Consider the following 21,710-nt stretch of genomic DNA (forward strand, 5'->3'; position numbering starts at 1 on the left):
CCACTGCAACTTGAGACCATTACTCCTCATCCTGTCATCTTCTACCACTGAGAATAGTCTAGAACCATCCTCTTTGGAACCTCTTCTCAGGTAGTTGAAAGCAGCTATCAAATCCCCCCTCATTCTTCTGCAGACTAAACAATCCCAGTTCCCTCAGCCTCTCCTCATAAGTCATGTGTTCCAGACCCCTAATCATTTTTGTTGCCCTTCGCTGGACTCTCTCCAATTTTTCCACATCCTTCTTGTAGTGTGGGGCCCAAAACTGGACACAGTACTCCAGATGAGGCCTCACCAATGTCGAATAGAGGGGAACGATCACATCCCTCGATCTGCTGGCTATGCCCCTACTTATACATCCCAAAATGCCATTGGCCTTCTTGGCAACAAGGGCACACTGACTTATATCCAGCTTCTCGTCCACTGTCACCCCTAGGTCCTTTTCCGCAGAACTGCTGCCTAGCCATTCGGTCTCTAGTCTGTAGCGGTGCATTGGATTCTTCCGTTCTAAGTGCAGGACCCTGCACTTATCCTTGTTCTAACAGGCATCTGTGAAATTGAAGAACTCTAAAGCAGCTCAACCAGTTAACTTGTGCTTTGGGTTGTTTCCTTCCTTAGTGAGGGCGGCTAAACATGGCAAGATTGAAATTTCTAGCATAAACTGCTTTTCTGTTGTTCAGGTTCAAAAATTCCAATCTATAGGCAAAATGCAAGAAGGAGGCAATAAATACAAAGCGCAAACAGATTCACTTTGGTCAAACTTCAAAAAACACACACACCCACATGATCACACCTCATAATTTTGAAGGCTTCTGTTAGAAAGTGAATTTGAACTAAGTTTCTTCTCCACTAAGAAACTCAACTTCCCTTAGAAGAAACCTTTCCTCATAACAATCATCTCCTTCTCCCCCTCCCCCTCCCTCACCCCCACCTCCAAAAAAGTCAGGCTGCCCTCTGTTTCCTCCATCCAGATGTTTGTAAAAATTGTCTGTACTATGACTAGCTGTGATTTTAGACTAATACCTTTGACCAAAGTTCCACTCTTCTGATTCCTAGAAATTAGAGATGGAAAATACTGTAGCTTAACAGTAATAAATTCCCTTTCAGTGTACGACTCTTCTACAGTTGTAGATTGAGTACTTTATAAATGCCTAGCTGAAAGCAAGAGAGAAATTTTAGTGCTTTGTGAAGTCCAGTTTATTAAAGTGATTTTAAAAAAAGGGCTTGGTTATCTGCTTCCCTGAGTGCATCTCCCTTAGCACATATCCACTACATACTGTGCTCTCAATTTTTGTTCACTTTCTGCCTTGAGAAATATCAGCCAAAGGCCAGGTGTTTATCCTTTTCCATTATCAGAAGGATAAGAGAGCTATAAATCTTATGTCAATTTTAAGTGATTACTAGAAGTGCTGAGAGGAGGTTTGTGTTTGGAAGATAAACAGGAGCTACTACACAGTGAGTCAGCCCATCACTTTCTGGCATTTCTGCTAGGTTTAAAACTGAAGGTAAAAAATACCTGTCTTGCTGAGATGACACTTTACTGTGCAGTCAATCTAATAAGTGTGGGGGAAGCATGGCAACTGGTAAAAGGTATAGACAATCGAAAGGGCCTAAAAATTATTCATTACACCCACAAGTGAACAAAGTCAAAATAGAAACACTCCTTTTGTGAGTATTCTTTTGTCAGTATCTTAAGCAAATGAAAAGGCTCTACAGCTTCAACCCCGATGAATGCAAAATTAACATACACACATGAATCTAGGAGTACAGCTGTGCTATGGCAAGTAACATAACCATTAGCTGAAGGGATGACTTTAGTTTGAAATACCTAGTTTGGAACCATATTCATCCCTGATTTAAATCCATTGACTTAAATTTGGCCCTGGATAAACTGAAACCCTAATTCTCATTCCAGCATGGTTCCCAGCCCTTTATTCCAGAGCAGGTACCAGGTACAGTAGCTAAATTGATTACCATGAAGTTTACTTCGAGTTTTTTGGAAGAGACCTTTTAAATGGAAGTTTTATTTGATATACATGGACGTTAAAGATTGCATGGCACTTTCCTCAAGGGAATTGTCAAGGTATTCTCAACAAAAAGTTCCCCTTCCAACACTGTTTCACCTTGTGTTGCATACCAGTTATCTACTGCCTTCCACCCCAGAAGTGGCGGCTTTTCTGGTAGATAAGTAAACACATGAAATTCTTTTGGATCATTGAGTATGAAAGAAGCTGCAGAACTGTAAATTGTTATATAAATCATTGCTGTTGATCTGTAAAGCTTCATTATAGTTTAGTATAATATTGTGTACCAGGTACTCCAGATTTTCAGTGCATTTCATTGTTTTCTGGTTTCAGCATCCAAACCCTGACAAAGAAAATCCTCCTTGTAACGCACAGGAATTGGAGGAATGTGATATTTTTCTTGAAGACAGCACAAGCTTATGCAGATTTGATGGTAACACCTTGAAAATCACTCATGTGGTAAGTGAAATATGAAATCCAGTTATACTTACCCAAGTAGCTCCTGTTCAAGATTTTTAAGTAAAGAAGTATGATTTCTGTTTTCTGTGGTGAGAAGTCTAAAAAACCATGCCAGACACTCAGCTGGTATAAATTGGTGTAGCTTCATTGAAATCTTGTAAATACTTTCTATAATGAAAAACCTCAGTAGTAGTTAGCTGCATATTTGCACAAATATATATGCTGTAGCAGTACACTTTTGCAAAAATTGAAAATCTCTCCCCATCACAGGTTTTAATTGATGATCCTTATACAAGCATGCTATTTTGGAATTCTAAGTTTTTCCAAGTATATATTCCTGTCGGTGCTCCACCATAGGATGTGTGCGTGCCTGTGCAATTGCAACCAGAGAGTGCAGTGTAGTGACCATAGGCCTGTGGAGAGCAATGCCTCATTCTCTGAATGAGAGGTTATGGGGAGGCATGAGCCTGCCATCGCACTGTTCTTTCTCAACTGCCTGTGGCTTGAGACAGAGTGTTCTATTGTATGCAGCTTCCTGCCTTCACTTTGTGAATTCTCTACCTTATTATTTATTTTAATAGTTTTTTCTGCATTCATTTGATATCTATTTATTTTATTTAACACTGGTGTGTTAGTAGAAGAGGGGAGAGGGGCTCCTTCCCCTCCACTTCTTGGATCTTTCAGGTCTAGCTCTGGAGAAGTCCCTATCCCCCCGAACACTGGTCTCTACATCATAGGCCACCTTGGTCCTGGTTGCTGCTTCATTTGCAGCTCTGGACATTAAAACTCTAAAGAAGAGGAAACCTATCTCTTCAAACAAGGAAATGAAGAAAAGAGGTAGATTGCCCCATAAGACCCATTCTCAGGAGACCTCTCGTCCCCCTAAGGGTATTGTAGGAGCTCTGAGTGTGGTACTGAAGCCTTGGTACAGAGACAAAACCTCATTTGGACATAGCTATCACCAGAGCAACTACTGGGGCAGCACCGTCTGACATCTTGCAGCACTGCAAGAGACACAGGTCTATCATCATTGTCATGGTACCAGCATCTAAGCATACCTCTGAAAGAGGAGATGAGACAACAATTACCTCGATACCTCAACAACCTACATCTCGCCAATTGGAACCATCCCAAACTTCATGTAAGGCTATCAGAGCCCTCCACCTCCTTCCCAATTCCTTTTTTCAGAGAATCTCATTATCTCTCATGAACCCAGAGTCACCAATATGGAGAAGATCTACTCGTGTCATGTCCCCAGTACCTCTGAGAAAGTAGCAAGTTGAGACTTGCTTAAGTCTCCAGTCTTTGGTACCAGTTAGGACATTGGAAGCCACCCTGATCCTTAGCTCTGGGAAAGATGTGTTGTACTCAGAGATTTCGGTATTGGGATCCATCCTGATACTATATTACCCTACCACCATAAGTCCCTTTCATGATGAGGATCTTAGGAAACCTACCAAACATCATAGGCCCAGAGAGAGATTATCATTGGGACCCTTCCCTTATCCCCCACTCTAGTGGGGTTACTAGGACACATGGGGCCACTATGGCGACCAGCTCCATTGGCTGCCTAAGAGAAAGCACTGGCACTCACTGGTATCATACCGTCCACCAACACCTACAAACCGTTCTCCAGTACTGTGCACTTCAGTACTGTGCACTTCTCCAGTATGGGGCGATATACAGGAGGAGCAAGAGTCTCTGGCTTAGGCGCTCTCATCTCCATCTGTAAAGTTCTCTTCATCTCAAGACAAGGCAGTAATACCACCTCCACTCTCCTATGCTGATGATTTTAAGACCTTCCAGAATGGCATGGAAAGGCTAGTGAACACTCTTCAAATTCCAGTAAAGGAAGTCCAAGAGTCAAAACATTCTTAGTGAACATCTGTCCCCAGGGAAAGGTCCCATTTATGTGCTTGCAATGAAAAGGCACTATATTAGATCCCAACCCACTCAAATATCAAGATCATTCTGGTACCATCCACACACTTTCACTAAGCTTCAGGAGCCCTTTAGGAGAAAGTCCAGTCCATAGAAATGGGGGCCTCCCACCCCTACTTCTACTCAATCAGCCACTCCCTCTAAAAGGCACTTTCGACACTTCAGTCGAGGGCATCAGGCAATCCGATCAGCTGTTGTGAAACTACCCCTCCTTTGGAGATAATCTATCATGCTACTTACCTGCCTAGGAGTACCTTCTGTTACCTGGGGTTCTTTCAACCCAAAGCTCTTGGTAACTTTTACTCTGTGCGAGGTGGTGTCAGGAAATAAATCAGGGGAGACACGGCCGTCCGACCAATAGATGGCTGGCACAAACAGGACAACACGACTGCTTTCACTTAAAGCTAAACTTTACTTAGTCTCAAACACTTATACACATGTCCGCAACAGGTTAGTAAAACACCCCCAACCCTTGATAATTACCAGAGCTGAGTGTGGCTCTCGCATGGCACAGCAGCAGCCCGTCTGCTAGTGGGGAACACAAGATGCATCCAGAGGGAGAGTCCAGTCCTGAAGAGTCCCACTACCTCAAACTTTTCCCCCTTATTTATACGTTAGTAATAGAATGACATGTCCCTTAAAGAAAACTTGTTAAGTAAGCAGTTTCAGTGGTCAAGCGAGAGGTTCCTTCTGATTATCGATTAACCAGGTATGGGTTTTTCCAGAGTTTGCAGCCTTGAGGCCCCAATAGACATTCCTGGGGCACATCATGCTCTTGTAAAATGTATCAGCAACTTCAACACAATTCTTATCAGGAAGGACGCAGAGTCAAGCTGCCCTCTCTGGCACCCAAAAACCCCCCTCCCCTCCTTCCTTGGTTAAGCTAAACCTGCTGACTTGGCTGCTTTTAGCAATAAGCCATAATGGTTTCAGGCACTTTCCTGGTTTGCCAAAGTCTCCCTGTACACTTACCTCAGATAAATGGATACTGGAGCTCATCAAATTGGGTTACTCTATGTACTTTCATTTCATTCCTCCTCCTCACACCCATCCCTGACTCTTTTCAGGGACACTCTGTTACAAGGAGCTACTAAAAAAAGTTCCTTCTCTCCTCCTGTTAGGAGCAATAGAATCAGTCCCACCAGAGTTCCTCAAAAGAGGGTTCTATTCCAGTTCCTTCCTTGTTCCCAAGAAATGTGGAGGGTGGACACCAATCCTTGACCTCAAGAATTTGAACTGTGTCCTAGCACAACACTTCAGAATGATGACACGAGCTAACATAATTCCATCATTCAATCCAGGAGATTGATTTGTTGCCCTCCACCTACAGGAAAACTACTTTCATGTAGTCATCCACCTCTCCCATAAGCATTTCCTATGCTTCGTAATAGGGATTGATCACTATCAACATCAAATTCTCCCTTTTGGACTCTTCATGATCCCAAGGGTGTTCACAAAGGTACTCTCAGTGGTAGCGGCTCAGTCAGGAATATCTGTGTTCCCATATTTGGATGACTGGCTTCTCAGTGGTCAGTCTCCTCAAGAGGTCCAGTTGGCAACTCTGACCCATTGTGCCTGGGGCAGCCCTCACTGGAAATGCCAAGGTCAGGGCAGGCTGCAAAAGGGAGAGCAGATAGAATCATAGAATATCAGGGTTGGAAGGGACCCCAGAAGGTCATCTAGTCCAACCCCCTACTCGAAGCAGGACCAATTCCCAGTTAAATCATCCCAGCCAGGGCTTTGTTAAGCCTGACCTTAAAAAAACCTCTAAGGAAGAAGATACTCCCAAGACTGGTGGGTAACGCTGAAGTTAATCTCCTAAACCAGTCATAAACTGTGCTTCTGATCCCCCCACACTGGTTATCAAGAAACAAATATATGTATCATAGAGCCCCATTTATTGTATTCCAGTCTCTGGCTCCCAGTCAGCACCTAGGTCCAGTACAGTGAGAAGTTATTTTAAACTCTGCTCACATATACAAAATGTTCTTCTGACCCCAAAGGGTCAGCCCCATTACCGCGTCAGTATGGGTTTGGATCTTACTCAAAATACCACACTGCCAGCCAATCCTTTAGTGTCTAAAACTAAAGATTTATTATAAAGAAAAAAAAAAACAAAAAGAGATATGTTAAATGGTAAAGCAGTCACATACATACAAAGACTTCAAAGTCCATATATCAAGTTCCTAGCAGTATTGGTGAGTTTGCTGAAAGTCCCTCTGGAATACATCCATAGCTTGGATGGATCATTCAGTCCTTTGTTCAGAGTTTCAATTTGTAGTAAAGTTCCTCCAGAGGTAAGAAGCAGGACTGAAGACAAAATGGAGAAGATGCAGCTGCCTTTTATATTCTTTTGCCATGCGGCTTGTGCTTTGTTTGTTTCAAACAAAAAGCTGCCCAGCACATGGCTTGGAGGCCTTAGCGTTCTGTCCATATGTATGCCCGTGCATGCCTTGCTGAGTCATAAGGTGTATCTGCCTTCTCTCAGTGGGTCACTTGTATAGCTGATGGTCCTTAATGGGCCATCAAGCAGACTAGGCAGAGCTGACACCTAAACTGTCTGGGGGTGACAGCCAGAAGCATAGCACAAGTTTGAACTACAGACATACATATCTATAACTCATAATACAAAGGTGATACAAATACATAAATGAGATTATCATATCTGGCAAGTTATAACATTTTTGCAAATATCTTACATGGCAAATCTGGCACAACTCATTGCAGTTTTATAATATTCATAATATTCTCAAGTGTCCCCCAGAATCCACAGGGTCACAGAAACATCCAGAGCATTAACACTATTCCAATCTCTGGATCTCTGTGCCAACCATAAAAATCCATACTACCTTCAGTACAGAGAATAGGAGCTTTATAAAGAGCTGCTCTAGGCACCACAACAGCAAGAGCCTACCTGTTCAAGGTGAGATTCTCCACTCCATCCAACCTAATTTCAGCGTTACAGTTCATCCCACAAACAGTGAGGGCTTTACTACGGATCTTGGGCACATGTCAACTTTCATGTATGTGACTCCCCACATGCGGATGCACCTCAGATGCTACGAATATGGCTAAGAGCAGCGTACACCCCAAACAGACACAAACGTGTCACAGTGCCTTGGAATGTAATGGACTCTCTTACATGGTGGAAGAACCCATGGAGGATCTATATTGGAACCCCATTCTTGCATTCAGCACCTTTGACGATCCTCACAACAGATGCATCTCTGTTAGGATGGGGAGCTCACCTACAGAGAGATACAGCACAGGGCAAATGGTCGACACAGAAATCGATACTTCATTCAGGATTCTAGAATTTAGAGCAGTACGTATATGCTGACCAACACTTTTTTGTATGAGGTCACTCAAAGTGCTGCCCTGTTGTCCAGCATTAATGTATTACATTAACTGCAGGGGTAAAGGAAGATCCCAGTCCTTACCCCAATTCCACAGGTTTCGTGACTCTGAGCATATCTCCCATCAGATAAAAATGTCAGCAGTCTATCTACCAGGTGTCCAGAATACAATTGCAGACTCCCAGTGCAGATGCTTTGGATAAGATCACAAATGGAAGTTCTGGGTTTGCAGCAGGCCAGCGGGTCTGGCTCAAATCAGGCAGGGCACTGAAGTCCCAAGCTGCCAGGGCAAGAAAGCAGGGGCAGAAGTAGTCTTGGCACATCAGTTGGCAGCCCCAAGGGGGTTTCTGTGATCCAACCCATCATAGCATGTAACAGCCATTCAGCAACACTTGCTGCCCCACCCTCTTTGCCCTATAATAGAGAGGTAGTTTGAACAGTGTTTCCAAGATGATGTGGTCTGACTGATTGACAGGTTTTAGGGTCAGGAAGGGATTTTTCCCTCATGGCAAGACCAGCAAAATATCCATGCCTTCCTCGCAGCAAATATGTTAAGGGCAGTTAAAAAGAGGATGGTGATCAATTGTTCTCCATGTTCACTGAATGTAGGACAAGTAGTAATGGTCCTAATCTGCAGAGAGGGAGATTTAGATTAGATGTTAGGGAAAACTTTCTAACTGTCGGAGAAGGTAAGCCCTGGAATAGGTTAGCAAGGGAGGTTATGTAATTCCTGTCATTGGAGATTTTTAAGAACAGGTTAGACAAACAACTGTCAGGGATATTGTAGGTTTACTTGGTCCTGCCTTAGCACAGGGGTCTGGCATAGATGACCGCTCAAGCTCCCTTCCAGCCCTACGTTTCTATGAATCTGCATAAGAGATCCAAAAGTTGGCTTGTTGACCTTGCTCGTCTGGAGGTAGGAGGAGAGTCTTTAGTTCTTCACAGACTGAGGTATCTTTTGAGTGTACCGTCATTTTGTCTTGTGAGGAGTGCAAGAGAATTCAGAGGCTGGCTGAATCCTAGCGGGTAGGCTGAAGGGGGCCAACCCTGAATGCTAGATATTTGGTATGGAAGCCCTGTAACATCACATTGTACACAAGTAAATGCCTGGAATTTTTTTGGACAAATGGAGAGTTGGTGTCTCCCTGATTAAAGTTAAAAATATAAGAAGTTGTGGCTTCCTGCTTTTAAAATCTATCTTTTTTGTTTCATTCTCATGTGTGTCATGGTCAGTTGTGGATGAGCATCTGTGATCCTTTTCAGAAAAGTTAAATGTCTGATCACTTCAGCAACTTATATTTTGTTTACTGAAATTTGGACAGGACACTCATATAGTGATGATGTTTAAGTTTCTAATCCTATTATTTTTGAAAAATTGTCCTTGGGAATTGAGGGAGAGTTTTGTAGGTTATTAAGTTAGCCAGAAGAGAAGGTCTGACATTTGGTTTACACAGTTTTTATGTTAGGAAACTCATCAAGACAATAAAATGGACCAAAAATACTTGTAGAATTGGCTCATTATCAGCTTCAGATATCTATTGAGACAAGTAACCTGGTAAAAGGAATTCCTGTCTGGGTGAAATGGACATCCTCAGATCCACCTTGCTGTAGGCCTCTGGATTCCACTAGAAGATCCAGAAAAACCATGAGGACCTGCATGATCATTGCGTGGTGGGGCTATGAGGTTTCATTTTCAAAAAGCCCTCTGAATTTGTCATCCAGATAGCCTCTTCCCAGGAGGGGATGCTGTAGGCAATCCAAAAGACCTTTTGGTAAAGAAGGCCATAGTCATTTCACCAGATGAAAGGTGGTAGTAGTACTTATTGTCTTGTAATAGGGGATTGTGTGTGTGGCCAGCTCTTACAGACGCACACGTCCCTACCCTTTTAATCTAAATGAAGTTGACTTTCAGATTTGTGGCTAAAGAAAGGCTCAGGGCAAGAACAGTTAGTAAGCAGCCTCTAAACTGTCTAGAAAGATTCTAAAACAAATTCTGTTCATGAACTGTGTATCTTCACTTATATTCTTTGTAGCTTAAAGTTACACATCTACTTTTAAAAAGTTGATGCTTTTTGTTGGTGATAAAGCTAGTATAAATTAGTTAAAATGTTATGGAATGAGCAGCAATGCAAATTATTTTAGCCTACAGAGTATATATGCAAGATAGTGTCCAATGTGCAACTTCTTTGAGTTGGCTTTTGATATCAGAAACACTGAGCATTACATATATGTTTCATTCACTTTCTCCCTTCCCCTACTTGCAAGTTAAATTTATCCATAACAGTTCTTGTATCATGATTTTAAGATATAGCTGTTTTCCAAGTAAGGACTAGTTATGAGAATGATTATATCTGGGGCAGGAAAACTTAACCATTGATTAAGCAGGCAAACATTTATGAAAGAAAATTACTGCAATTAAAGGATACTGTAGGTTTATATATATATACGTACGTGTGTGTGCGCGTGTGTGTTCTCCTTACAAGTCTGCAACAGTTTATGTCCAGGCATTATCAAAATTGTTCTTCCTTTTCCTTTAAGAGAAAAAGTGCACCCCTAGAATCAGGAAGCTAATAGCAGTTATTGACATGTTTTGTTTGGCTGTCTCTCTTTTTCAGACTAAAGAAAGGACAGCTGATCTTTTATCTCATATAGGTGGATAGTATCATGTAAATCAAAAGGGATAACATGATTCTAATTAATTAATGTAATTATAGACAGAACTCTCATAATTTTAATAACTGACATGGTGGCTTTATTTTAATTAGCTGTAAAATTTGATTAAATTAACTTAGACATTTGTTTTTTTTCTGCTTGCTTTGTGAGAACCACGTGAATAATGGTTACAGCAGTGTTATTAAGTTGACCTGAAATATGAATTTTCATGATAATGTTCAGATTCTAGAATTACCTAAAACTAACTCCTAATCCAAGTTCTTCTTTTTTAATAAATCAGTTCCACAGTCAAAGTTTTTACTTGGTTGCTGGGACATCTGCCTTGCTCTTTATTAGGTGCTGACAATAATATTTTAATGAATAGCTTTTGGTCAGTGTTAAAATTTTAATCTTAAAATTAGTCAAGAAGATCATTAAAACTTCATTAAGAACCAGCCTTCATGGAAAGTAACATTGTGATCTGAAGATAGCTATTTCAAGTGAGTTTTAGCAATGGCACAGTATGCGACAGCCCATTTGTTAACCTGCGCATCTCAGTGGTGGCATATGTTACCGGTGCTCCACATTCTTCACTGGCTGGCCATCGGCTTCTAGGTGGAGTTAAAGATGTTGGTTATGACCTAAAATCTATAAATTCCTTGGGCCTGCCTACTTGAATGAACAACTTTTTCTCTGTGCTACACTGCCATAGTTGAGATCCTATAAAGGTAGCCAGCCAGTCAGGCAGCAGCGCGGACAGCTGCAGCGGCACAGGAGCCAGCAAACAGAGCTGTAAACAGGGGAGTTTGAGTGGGAGTTTGCACGGGGAGTTTGGGGGGAAGACTAAGAGGAACAGACAAGCTAGTGAAGGGAGTGTGGCATGTTCTGGCAGTGTTTTGGTGCTTGCTGGGGGTTTGTTTTGCTGTGGGTGGTGGTTTGGTTTGGTTTGTGTTTCTCAGACTAACAGGTGAGAAGGCTATGACCGATACAGAGGCAGCAGTACTGTGACCCAAGCAGTGGAAGACACAATGAAGATGACTGGATGTGGAAGCTGCGGTATGTACATGATCCTGGAAGGGGTACCTGAAAAGAATTTCGTCTGCATGAAGTGCCGCCTGATAGAGCTGATGGAAGAAAAGATCCGAGGATTGGAGATGCAGGTGGAAACTCTGGCTGATTTTAGAAGGGGGTTTGAGCAGATGATGGAGCAAAGACATGAGGAGGCTGAAGGGAAAAGCTCAGATTTGCAGATGGAAGCAGGACCAAAGAACTCTGAGGGGAGACTGCTGGGTGAGGAAAGTGGACAGTGGAAGCATGTGACTAAGAGAACCAGGCAGAGGAAAAGACGGGCTAGTGAAGGAGAAATAGAGCTCAGGAACAGGGTTGCAGAGTTGGAAAATGAAGGGGCACAGCAGGTGGTCACTGAAGGTGGAAGGGCAAGGAAGAAGAGAAGAGCAGCTTGTCCTATAGGAAGAGGGGAAGAGTCAATGGAGACAACACCAAATATGAGCCCAAGGAGGATACAGGATGGGTTGCAGAGGATTGCAAGGGACAATAGGAATCAAGAGGACTTGCAGCCAGAGGGAACAGAGGATAGACTGGAGAATCACACCATCATCAGGAAAAGGCAGGTCTACGTGATTGGAGACTCTTTACTGAGAAGAATAGACAGGCCTGTAACCAGAGCTGATCCAGAGAACAGAAGGGTGTGCTATCTGCCGGGTGCTAAGATACAGGATGTAGATCTGAGGCTGAAGAGGATCCTAACGGGAGCGGGAAAGAATCCACTGATTGTCCTTCATGTGGGAACAAATGATATGTCTAGATTCTCGCTGGAACATATCAAGGGAGATTATGCCAGGCTGGGGAAGATGCTTAAGGAAATCGAGGCTCAGATGATCTTCAGTGGGATACTGCCTATTCCTAGAGAAGGGCAACAAAGGTGTGACAAGATTATGATCAACAGATGGCTCAGGCCCTGGTGCTATAAGGAGGACTTTGGGATGTATGGCCACTGGGAAGCATTCATGGACAGAGGGCTGTTCTGTCGGGATGGACTTCACCTGTGTAGGGAGGGAAATAGACTTCTAGGATGGAGGCTGGCACAACTGATTAAGAGAGCTTTAAACTAGGAATTTGGGGGGATGGTTGGGAGATGTCCAGGAAATCTCCATGCCTGATTTTAACATTGAGAGGGAAGAAAACGAAGTAAGAAAGGATACAGGCGTGGGTAGGAGAATGGACAGAAGGAGGAAGGGTAGTGTAGATACCAGTCTAATAGGTGATACTGGCAGAAGAATGTCTGTGCCTAATCAGGTAAAGAACGTGAGTGAAGCCAAACAGCAAAAATTAAGATGTTTGTACACTAATGCGAGGAGCCTAGGTAACAGAATGGAGGAACGAGAGTTACTGGTGCAGGAAGTGAAACCAGATATTATAGCGATAACAGAAACATGGTGGAATAGTAGTCATGACTGGTCTACAGGTATTGAAGGGTATATGCTGTTTGGGAAAGACAGAAATAAAGGCAAAGGTGGTGGAGTAGCATTGTATATCAATGGTGAGGTAGACTGTAAAGAAATAAGAAGTGATGGAATGGATAAGACAGAGTCTGTCTGGGAAAAAATCACATTGGGGAAGACAGCTACTAGAGCCTCCCTGGGATAGTGCTTGGGGTGTGCTATAGACCACTGGGATCCGATTTGGATATGAATAGAGCCCTCTTTAATGTTTTTAATGGAGTAAATACTAATGGGAATTGTGTGATCATGGGAGACTTTAACTTCCCAGATATAGACTGGAGGACAAGTGCTAGTAATAATAATAGGGCTCAGATTTTCCTGGATGTGATAACTGATGGATTCCTTCACCAACTAGTTGCTGAACCAACAAGAGGGAATGCCGTTTTAGATTTGGTTTTGGTGAGTAGTGAGGGACCTCATAGAAGAAATGGTTGTAGGGGACAACCTTGTTCGAGCGATCGTGAGCTAATTCAGTTCAAACTAAATGGAAGGATAAACAAAAATAGTTCTGTGACTAGGATTTTTTATTTCAAAGGGGCTAACTTAAAAAAATTAAGGAAATTAGTTAGGGAAGTGGATTGGACTGAAGAACTTGTGGATCTAAGGGCAGAGGAGGCATGGAATTACTTCAAGTCAAAGTTTCAGAAATTATCAGAAGCTTGCATCCCAAGAAAGGGGGAAGAAACTCATAGGCAGATGTTGTAGACCAAGCATCTGAGAGAGATGATTAAGAAAAAGCAGAAAGCCTACAAGCAGTGGAAGATGGGAGGGATCAGCAAGGAAAGCTACCTTATGGAGGTCAGAACATGTAGGGATAAAGTGAGAAAGGCCAAAAACCATGTAGAATTGGACCTTGCAAAGGGAAAATTGAAAAGTGGATAAGGAACTGGTAAAAGGGGAGACTACAGTGGGTTAAACTGAAAGGTGAACTGTCAGGGTGGAAGGAGGTTACTAGTGGAGTTCCTCAGGGATTGATTTTGGGACCAATCTTTTATTTAATCTTTTTATTACTAACCTCGGCACAAAAAGTGGGAATGTGCTAATAAAGTTTGCGGATGACACAAAGCTGGGAGGTATTGCCAATACAGAGAAGGACCGGGAAATCATACAGGAAGATCTGGATGACCTTGTAAACTGGAGTAATAGTAATAGGATGAAATTTAATAGTGAAAAGTGCACGGTCATGAATTTAGGCATTAATAACAAGAATTTTTGTTATAAGCTGGGGATGCATCCGTTGGAAGTAACAGAGGAGGAGAAGGACCTCCGAGTATTGGTTGATCACAGGATAACTATGAGCCGCCAATGTGATATGGCCGTGAAAAAAAAGCTAATGTAGTCTTGGGATGCATTGGGCAAGGTATTTCCAGTAGAGATAAGGAGGTGTTAGTACCATTATTCAAGGCACTGGTGAGACCTCATCTGGAATATTGTGTGCAGTTCTGGTCTCCCATGTTTAAGAAGGATGAATTCGAACTGGAACAGGTACGGAGAAGAGCTACTAGGATAATCTGAGGAATGGAAAACCTGTCTTATGAAAGGAGACTCAAGCAGCTTGGCTTGTTTAGCCTAACCAAAAGAAGGCTGAAGGAAGATATGATTGCTCTCTCTAAATATATCAGAGGGATAAATAATAGGGAGGCAGAGGAATTATTTAAGCTCAGTACCAATGTGGACACAAGAACAAATGAATATAAACTGGCCATCAGGAAGTTTAGACTTGAAATTAAATGAAGGTTACTAACCATCAGAGGAGTAAAGTTCTGGAACAGCCTTCCAAGGAAAGCAGTGGGGGCAAAAGACGTATCTGGCTTCAAGACTAAGCTTGATAAGTTTGTGGAGGGGATGGTATGATGGGATAGCCTAATTTTGGCAATTAGTTCATCTTTGACTATTAGCAGTAAATATGCCCAATGGCCTGTGATGGGATGTTAGATGGGTTGGGATCTGAGTTACTACAAAGAATTCTTTCTTGGGTGTCTGGCTGGTGAGTCTTGCCCCACAAGCTCAGGGTTTAGCTAATTGCCATATTTTGGGTCAGGAAGGAATTTTCCTCCAGGATAGATTGTCAGAGGCCCTGAGGGCTTTTCGCCTTCCTCTGCAGCATGGGACATGGGTCACTTGCTGGAGGATTCTCTTCACCTTGAAGTCTTTAAACCACGATTTGAAGACTTCAGTAGCTCAGACATAGGTTAGGGGTTTGTTACAGGAGTGGGTGGGTGAGATTCTGTGGCCTGCGTTGTGCAGAAGGTTACACTAGATGATCATAATGGTCCCTTCTGACCTTAAAGTCTATGAGTCTATGATTCTAGGTGGGAGAGGGAATATCTTTTAATGGATCAACTTCTGCTGGGGAGAGAGACAGGCTTTCGAGCTACACAGAGCTCTTCTTCAGGTCTGGAAAAGGTAGAGTGTCACAGCTAAATACAAGATTGAACACATAGTTTATCATAAGTAGCTAACAGATATTCTAAGAGGCCCTTCAAGGTGAAATGGCCTGTTAACACCCCTGAAGTCATAGAACAAAAAGGGGGGTTAGTGGATTAGAGATGGTTGTAGTAAGCCATAAATCCAGTGTCTTTAAGACCATGATTTTTAAGACCATGTCTAGCAAAATTATGAATTTAAGCTCCCAAGCTAGTCTTTTGAAAGTGTTTTGCAGGTTTCCTTTGAGGGTGAGGACCAATAATTCAGATATAGAGAGTCACATATCAAAAAATTCAAATATATGATTTATTAATAGTATTACTATAGTACCTAGGAGCCCTATTTATGGACTCGGACCCCATTGTGGTAGGCACTGTACAAATATAGAAGTCCCCCCCCCCCCCCCCACCACGGCAGGCAGGGCCACCCGGAATGCAGGGGCTTTAGGGGCTTCAGGGCCCTGGGCTAAGGGGGCCCCGGGGCCCTGGCCTAGAGCTCTAAAGCCCCTATCGGAATGCGGCCCTGAGAGCACGGGCCGGAGGACTCAGAAGGAGCAGGGGCAGCCGTGCAGCCAGCTTCTCTCCGGCTGGCTTTTAAGGGGAAAGTGCCACTTTTTCCTGGCTGCATCACGGGCCGGAGGACTCGGGGCCGCCGCGTCCCCCCGCCCCGTTTCCCCCCCCCCCCCCTCTGGCTGTGCTCCTCCTGCCACGCCACCCTTTTGCTCCAGCGGTGCTCCTCCTGCTGCGCTCCCCAATCGATCGTCTTGCGCACCTCACTTTGGAGCCCACTGGTGTAATCAACTGGAATGCTAATGAACCGCACCATTTCCAAACCCTTTCAATGGGAAAGAGAATAAATACATGTCTATTTTTAATTCATGTTCATTTTTATCTATTATAAAAGCAATAATCTTTAGTCATAGTTTTCAGCATTTTTGAAAGATGTCCTAAATGTTTTGCCTTTGCGTCTAATCCATCCTACTCAAATGTAATTGCTTTATATATCACAAAGCTTACAAATCACTTGAACCATCTTTTTTAAATTTTAAAACACCAAACACTTTAAAAAATATTTTCCTTTTAATAGTTAAGTTTATAATTCCTTAATGTTAGAGTATTCCAGCTTGGTAGTCCGGAAGCAGATGTCTTCATGTTTTATAATACATTTCAGTGATATGAAGAAAAATAAGGTAAGGCTACTATGGGTCAGGGGAGAAATACATGACATTTCGTGACTAGACTGTATGATTTTTCTTTGTTAGGGGAAACAGTGTATTTGTGTATTTTCATTCTAATTTTCCACCATGTACTTCGTTGTGTTAATTCATTTCTGCACACTTTGCTCAAGTTATACGGCTGAAATCACTTGGCACCTCTGATTCTGAAGTCTGAAAATCCTCCTTGCATAAATGATTCAGGGGAATATCAGAATTCCTTTACAGAGATATGAATGATAGTTATTGTTCACCGGTAATTAGATGATGGTATAAAATATTAAGCTTTGTATATCTTTGTGCTCATTAGAGAGGTAGAACTTTTGTGAAACATTAGCTCAGGTTATGTCTACACTACTGATTTCTGTAAGTACAGCTATGCTGGTCAGGATAATCATAGAATCATAGAATATCAGGGTTGGAAGGGACCCCAGAAGGTCATCTAGTCCAACCCCCTGCTCAAAGCAGGACCAAGTCCCAGTTAAATCATCCCAGCCAGGGCTTTGTCAAGCCTGACCTTAAAAACCTGTAAGGAAGGAGATTCTACCACCTCCCTAGGTAACGCATTCCAGTGTTTCACCACCCTCTTAGTGAAAAAGTTTTTCCTAATATCCAATCTAAACCTCCCCCATTGCAACTTGAGACCATTACTCCTCGTTCTGTCATCTGCTACCATTGAGAACAGTCTAGAGCCATCCTCTTTGGAACCCCCTTTCAGGTAGTTGAAAGCAGCTATCAAATCCCCCCTCGTTCTTCTCTTCTGCAGACTAAACAATCCCAGCTCCCTCAGCCTCTCCTCATAAGTCATGTGCTCTAGACCCCTAATCATTTTTGTTGCCCTTTGCTGGACTCTTTCCAATTTATCCACATCCTTCTTGTAGTGTGGGGCCCAAAACTGGACACAGTACTCCAGATGAGGCCTCACCAGTGTCGAATAGAGGGGAACGATCACGTCCCTCGATCTGCTCGCTATGCCCCTACTTATACATCCCAAAATGCCATTGGCCTTCTTGGCAACAAGGGCACACTGCTGACTCATATCCAGCTTCTCGTCTACTGTCACCCCTAGGTCCTTTTCCGCAGAACTGCTGCCTAGCCATTCGGTCCCTAGTCTGTAGCGGTGCATTGGATTCTTCCGTCCTAAGTGCAGATGGTTTTAAGTAAGACAAAAAAATTGTCTTAGGTTGAGCCTTTATGGATCTTCCCACCTCACATACCAGGGCTGTCTGAAAAATTAGGGCCTATGTGAACCCAGCTGCAATGGAAAAGCTGTTGGTCAGCAAGAAGGAGGGGATGATATAAGGAGGAAAGGCCTTGGAGAAATAAGAGGTTGAAAATCTTATCTGGATTAAGACTGGAAATAAGGATGAACGGTCTCAAATTGTTTTTTAGCTGACATCAGTAATTGGCAATGACATCAATTTGTGTGTTAAAGGGTATATAAAAAAGTAATCTCTTATAGGGTTCATTGCTAATACCTGCCTGGTCAACTTGGAGCCAACCAATATGGGTCTAAACACCTCTGGGTTTAGTCCATTTGTAAGTATGCTTATAAATGTTTTGTTTCTATCTGGATGTAGAAAATCACTTATTTATTAGGTTTGTTTAGCACGTTTAGGGCAATTGTACAAATACCATTCAGACTTTGAATTTAATAAAGGAATTTATGGTTAAATTAGTGTTGTGGTAAAACCCTGCATGAATAATAATTTCAACATATGTAAATTAGCTCGCTGAATAATTTGTGTATTTGCAAATGTTATAGGGATATGGGGATGATCGGGCAATATTCTGCATAACTGTTACATTCCCTTTCTTCCTGTATCTCAACTTAACTTCTTGCTGAAGCACAGTTCTGACTTTTCAGGACTTTTTGAAAACTATTACGCACAGTTAATCCTCAGGGCTATTGTAAGTAAATCCTTGATAAATAAGTGTTAATACTTCCCAGTCAATTTCAAATAGTACTATACACTTTTGTAGTAACACATTTAATGTACACAGAACACATTTTAATAATAATACTTTGAATAACTTTGAGGGAAAGCTATTGGACAATAAATCTACTGGTGTTCCTAATACAGAATCTCCACCTTTGTTTCTGTTACATATATTCAAATATGAAGTTTCAACATAATATTTTCTATACTTTAGCACACACATCAAAACACACTTGCCCTCTGATCTTGTCTTTTTCAGTCTTCACTGTGTGACCATAGTATGTAATGTGTGACCTGGACTCATCAGACCTTGAGAAATGGCAGTATCTCAATCCTTTCAAACACTTCAGAACCCTGTCAGCGAACAAGCAGTCTGCGGATTTCCATAGCATTCCAGCTCTCACAGCAAACACAATTGTCCTGCATCAATCAGCAGGTCAATTCTAAAGAGCTATTTTTAACATCTCCATTTCTAATCTTTGCCCCTTTGCTGTCTGGGTGATTAAGCTTTCAGAGGATGATTAAGGTATAACCTGACAGGTAGGTTTCCCAGAATGAAAATTTGCCATTCGGCCTCAGAAGAGCTACTGAGCATGTCTGGTAAACTACTGTTACTACTGGTAACTTCCTGTACTGACAGTTTCTGGTCTTTCTGAGTTGCTCTACCCTGATCTTTGTACGTGTGCAAAGACACAATGTCCAACTAATATTCATGACTCTTCCCCCACTGCTTCACTTCCCCTCCCCTGGAGAAACAAAGTCAAATGTTGCAAGATAAAGCATGTGGGTTACCCAAGTAATTTGTATAAAACCATACACTTCAGTTTACGGTCAACACATCCTGCCCCAAGTAGTGGTGGGAATAGGACAAGGAGCTGCAGAAAACGTGGCAAGTGAATAGATGCTGAAGGGTGTCTGGGACATAGATGGGTACTGGATAGGGGCTCTCTGGAGTTGGAAAGCCAGGGCAGCTGGGTTTGTGATAGTGTCAAACTAGAAATTTGGGATGAGTAGGATTGTCCAGTGGGAAAGATTAGAACAGGCTCAGCAATTGGGAGAGCAGGGTGGGCAGAGGTCTGGGGATAAGGAAGATGAAAGTTTAAGACAGCTGGGTTTGTGGGGGTGTCCGGGGGGAGCTGGGGAGAGATGAGTGTGGTTGGGGGTAGAGTTCATGGAGCTGGAAGGTGTCTGGGGAAAGCTGAAGGTAGGTAGCTGGGTAGAGTGGCTGAGGGCTGGGTGGAAGCTGGAGAGGGTATCGAGGGGTGCTGGCTGATTTGCAGAATGGGTAATCCCTAGCAGCACTCAACCCTACCCCTCTTCACTTTATGTCCCTGCTTCTACTTGGTGGCTCCTCCCAGCTTTCAAACCCCCACCCCCCCATATCCAGTACTGGGCCCATAGTGGCCTCTGATGTCCATGAGCCACAAATGCAGGCTACTTGTGCCTAACTGAACACCTAATATTCAATCTGGACTACAGGACTATGTTAGGTGTGGCCTGCATGATTGAATGTCACATGAGATGTCTTGCATAGATTTTTGGGAGGAAAGCCAGTCTAACAGGGTTGTGTGAGGGAAGAGGCAGGGGCCTCCCTCCTAGATTCATCTGGTTCCTGCTGCTGCAAACCCATGACTGCTTCAAACTTGCATAATTCTTTTCTCTGTTTGGTTGTTTCTGCTTCTTTTGGATAATAGTGTGAGATAATCCTTTTGCGAAGTAGCTGGTTGCGGTATACGCCATGCATCCAAATGATCTAGTCATAGAAATGTCAATTCCATGCAAATTATATACTTATGTCGTGCCATTTGCCATGCTGAAATACAATAATATGTCTCAACCATCTTAAACATCACTGATCACGTCTTTCAAAATACTACAATTACTTCTGGAAAAAGAGTAATTGTTTGAATTCCACAAGCCATCAGACTGCATAAGAAAAACATTTTAAGCTTAAAACATAGTGAGGGTTCGCTATTTGTCTTTTATTATTATAAGATCCTTATAATGTTCAGTGAGCTTCTTTAAATTCTGGGGAAAGGGAAGAAATTGATGGTATTTACATATATTTAAAACTGCTTGTTTTTTGGAAGGAAAGCCAGTCTAACAGGGTTAGAATCATAGAATATCAGGGCTGGAAGGGACCTCAGGAGGTCATCTAGTCCAACCCCCTGCTCAAAGCAGGACCAATCCCTAATTTTTGTCCCAGATCCCTAAATGGCCCCCTCAAGGATTGAACTCACAACCCTGGGTTTAGCAGGCCAATGCTCAAACCACTGAGTTATCCCTCCCCCTCCTCTGTGAGGGACGAGGTAGAGGACTCCCTCCTAGAATAGACATTCATAGTGATAGCCCAGATGTGACATTTAAAACTATTCTGCATAATTGCATACCACCATTTCAGACAAAATTAGTGTTTTGAGCTGGATTTCATTTCAGTGATTTGTTACTGGTTACTGGATATCAAATAAAGTGTAGGTTCTTGTTAAATGCTTATGTAGTCCCTGACATCATAGTATCTGTTTTTAGGTATCTGTACTTAGAGGTGCGAGGCTAACAAATAAAACTCTGAACTCATTTGGAAAGCCAGCACCCTATCCCCTTCAAATCCCTCCTCAAAACACACTTCTACCAAGATGCTTATGTTGAAGGGCCAGCGGACAATGGCAAGGCAGATTGCCAGAAGGGTGGATTATCTGCTTTATTTGTACCTTTCTGATTTTGTTAAAAACAAGCACTTGGGCCCTCAATTTGTATACATGTATAATCTATGTGAGACACTCCTATCACTGTTATCCCGGTTCTCTCTCTTCTTATCCCCTTATTTGTTTTTTTATACCCACCTGACTGACTGTATAGGTCCACCCCCGCACCTGCATGAAGGCCCTCTGAAGTCAATTTATATGCGGGTTCTGGGCTAAATATGTATTTAGGAACTTAACTTTAGGCATCAGGTTTGAGGTTTGGCTGTGCTATCAAACATGGGCTATCTTTCATGCATGCTGCTGATTAGCGGAGAGATGCAGGGATATTCCTTATACATGGAAAAACTGATTTAAAGGTCACATTTGCTAGGTGAAAAATCTAATGTACTTAACTTTCTGTTGAAAAGATCCACCAAATTGCACTGTGACACCAGCTGAACAGGTAAGGACTGTCACAAACTATATATTTACCTGCTT

At 42.6% G+C, this 21,710-nt stretch overlaps 1 protein-coding gene across 2 annotated transcripts in view; it reads left to right on the forward strand.

Moving 5' to 3' along the window:
* NUDCD1 (NudC domain containing 1) overlaps window positions 1-21,710 on the forward strand; it is a 144,834-nt gene that overhangs the window by 113,234 nt on the left and 9,890 nt on the right. For both annotated transcript variants that reach the window (XM_007065303.4, XM_037892116.2), the window contains exon 8: window positions 2,355-2,480. In XM_007065303.4, the coding sequence (XP_007065365.2) occupies window positions 2,355-2,480 (126 nt within the window). The remainder of the gene's footprint in view (window positions 1-2,354; window positions 2,481-21,710) is intronic.

Source organism: Chelonia mydas, chromosome 2 (genome assembly GCF_015237465.2).
Source record: "Chelonia mydas isolate rCheMyd1 chromosome 2, rCheMyd1.pri.v2, whole genome shotgun sequence".
Classification (NCBI taxonomy): domain Eukaryota; kingdom Metazoa; phylum Chordata; order Testudines; family Cheloniidae; genus Chelonia; species Chelonia mydas.